Source organism: Labrus bergylta, chromosome 18 (genome assembly GCF_963930695.1).
Source record: "Labrus bergylta chromosome 18, fLabBer1.1, whole genome shotgun sequence".
In the NCBI taxonomy this organism is placed as follows: domain Eukaryota; kingdom Metazoa; phylum Chordata; class Actinopteri; order Labriformes; family Labridae; genus Labrus; species Labrus bergylta.
In genome coordinates this window covers 24,734,704-24,737,203 of record NC_089212.1, presented here as the reverse complement: position 1 = coordinate 24,737,203, position 2,500 = coordinate 24,734,704, and the positions used below count along the sequence as shown (strand labels likewise).

The following is a 2,500-nucleotide window of genomic DNA, read 5'->3' as shown; positions in this document are numbered from 1 at the left end:
TAAACCTGAAGAAGTCTGTGACTCGAGTTCATTACAGTTGGCTGAGTAAGTGATTGTCTGACCTTGGGCGACGGCTGGACTCGCTGTGTCGCGGGAGTTGTTGGGAGAGCCAGGGCGAGCGAGGTCGGCCGAGGGGGAGAGGAAGAGGAGGGCGGGACGGACTCCAGCCGTCTGGTGTGCAAGGAAGACAAGCTGTTCTTCTCCGTCGTCGTGCTCGGACTGGCTGCACTGGAAGCGGAATCCGAGTCCGCGTCGACGTCCCGGTCGCAGCCCGAGTCCTCGAACACGATGTCGAAGGAGGACGAGGTGCAGTCGCTGGGCCCGCGTGGAGGACACAGCTCGAAGGAGTGGGGGGTGTCTGAGGCGTCGGGGTCAGCCTGGCTGTCCCGCTCGGACATCAGGCTGTCGTGGCCCAACATCGGCTGGAAGGACAGGTCTCTGATGTCGACACCGAATCCTGCAGCGCCCTCAGTGCTGCTGGAGAGGAGAGCCTGTGTGTCCACGGAGACCTCCAGAGCGTCTCCTGCGGGACCAGGGACAGGGGACACTGAGCTGGACACTGGGACTTTGACTGACAGCGCCTCCATGTGGTCCAGGAAGCTCATTGGCCAGTCGGTGGTACTGAAAGAGAGGAAGAAGATATGTTGACAACAGAATTACACACAGCATCAAATAACAACAAAAATATGACAAAACTGTTCCTGAGTCCAAGACCAGATACTGCTCAGGGATTTACTAACAATTAAATGTTTAATATATGTAGGTTACATACACTGTAAGATTATTATTTTTTCTCATAGTCCACTGCACAGCTCCTACATCGCACCTTTAGTACATTTTTTATTTTTTTCTATTTTACATTTTTTTATCTTATTTTATATATTGTAATTGAAGTTGTTGTTAGTTCTGCTTTATTTCCTTGTTAATTGTTTAGCACCAAAACACCAAGTCAAATTCCTTGTATGTGTAAATGTACTTGGCAATAAACCCAGATTCTGATTCTGATTCTGATTTTTCTGATAGCAAGGAAAAATCTCTCACAAGAAAATGGATGTCAACAGATGCACCCACGTTCAGAACGGGACTGATGTAATCCCATGACATTTTAACGATGGAGACGACTCGATCGAAGAGAAGTTTAAAAGTCATTGGGAATCTTTGACTACATGCATCTTCCTTCAATCGTACTTTAAAGGATCAGAAAAGATGAAACTAACACACGTCTTCTCCTCCTCTGCTCTGAGGCCACACCGGGACAGTCTCTCAGGTGTGAGCTATTTAAGATCCAGCAGTCAACCCGTTCTGTCTCTCATTATCACCACAGCTCCTCGTCTCACCATGTTTTTGTTGTAGTCTCCTTATGTTAGCTTAGCTTGATGCCTAACCACATGACGCACACACATTCACTGACATTCACCTCACTCTCTTTGTGAATTATTTTTTTTATGTTTATTTTAATAAACTTCTACAGGCCTTAAGAGCTGGGATGTGACCCCCACACTTTATCATTCACCTGCTGAAAACATGCCTGTGCAAAAAAAAACAAAAAAAAAACACTTTCCCCTCTGCAGACATTTAAACATCTGTTTCAATCAACCAGTGAAGTGAGGCGAGTGACATAAAATCAGCGGTGTAATAAAGGTCAGAAATGTTCTAATTTCTGCTGAGCAGATGTTTTATATTTCTGCATGGATGCACCCCCTTAAGAAAACAAAAAAAACAGCACATTCCCGGTAGTAGAGTATTTCTCGAGGCTTGAGCTGCTGAGTTGAGGAGGATTCAGTTTCAGATTCTTTAAGGGGGAAATTTGAGGGGTAATGTTTTTTAAAGATGCGGCTCACCTGGCGTCTTTTAGCCACCTCTGGTCCATCTCCTCCTGCCAGCCCTCGGGCGGGCTCTCCTGCCAGGCGTTGAAGTAGCGGATGATCCCCGGGTGCTCCAGCTTGGCCAGAGCCTTCACCTCTCGCATCACCTTCTCCCGGGCCAGCTCCCTGAAAGATGCAAAGTGAGCGTTAAATCATTTAAGATTAAGATTTACTTTATTGATCCCCACAAGGTGTTTTTACACTCTGTGAGTCATGCAACACACACATAGGCTGAAATAAACACATGCACAAACAGGATCCTATGCTCAGGAAGTGATCTGGCACCTCTTCAGCTACCAGACCAACTTCCAGATTTGGTCCGCACTGGAACTTGAACCGGCGACCCTCCAGTTCACAGCCCAAGTCCTTACAGGCTGAGCTACTGTCGCCCCAATTTACAACTCAGTGTGAAAAGCAAAGACTTAAAATGAACCTATGTAAGACTGTTTTAAGATCAAACAATCAGGAAGTGTTGCACTTCAAAAACTGTCTAAATGACAAGTCACATCAGCCCGGAGATAATGCACCAATAAAACACAAAATCATCTCCAGGTTTGTTTGTCCTGCACTGTGTGACGAATCAGTCCACAAGCAGGCTGAAATATAAATTCATGCAGATCTGCTGCAGCTCAACA

The 2,500-nt window shown here is 46.4% G+C and overlaps 1 protein-coding gene across 1 annotated transcript in view; it reads right to left on the bottom strand.

Moving 5' to 3' along the window:
* Positions 1–2,500, bottom strand: part of eif2ak3 (eukaryotic translation initiation factor 2-alpha kinase 3) — a 39,683-nt gene that overhangs the window by 8,028 nt on the left and 29,155 nt on the right. The window contains exons 12-13 of the mRNA XM_065966243.1: positions 1,842–1,991; positions 63–621 (exon numbers count right to left, since the gene is read on the bottom strand). Coding sequence (XP_065822315.1) covers positions 63–621; positions 1,842–1,991 — 709 coding nt within the window. The remainder of the gene's footprint in view (positions 1–62; positions 622–1,841; positions 1,992–2,500) is intronic.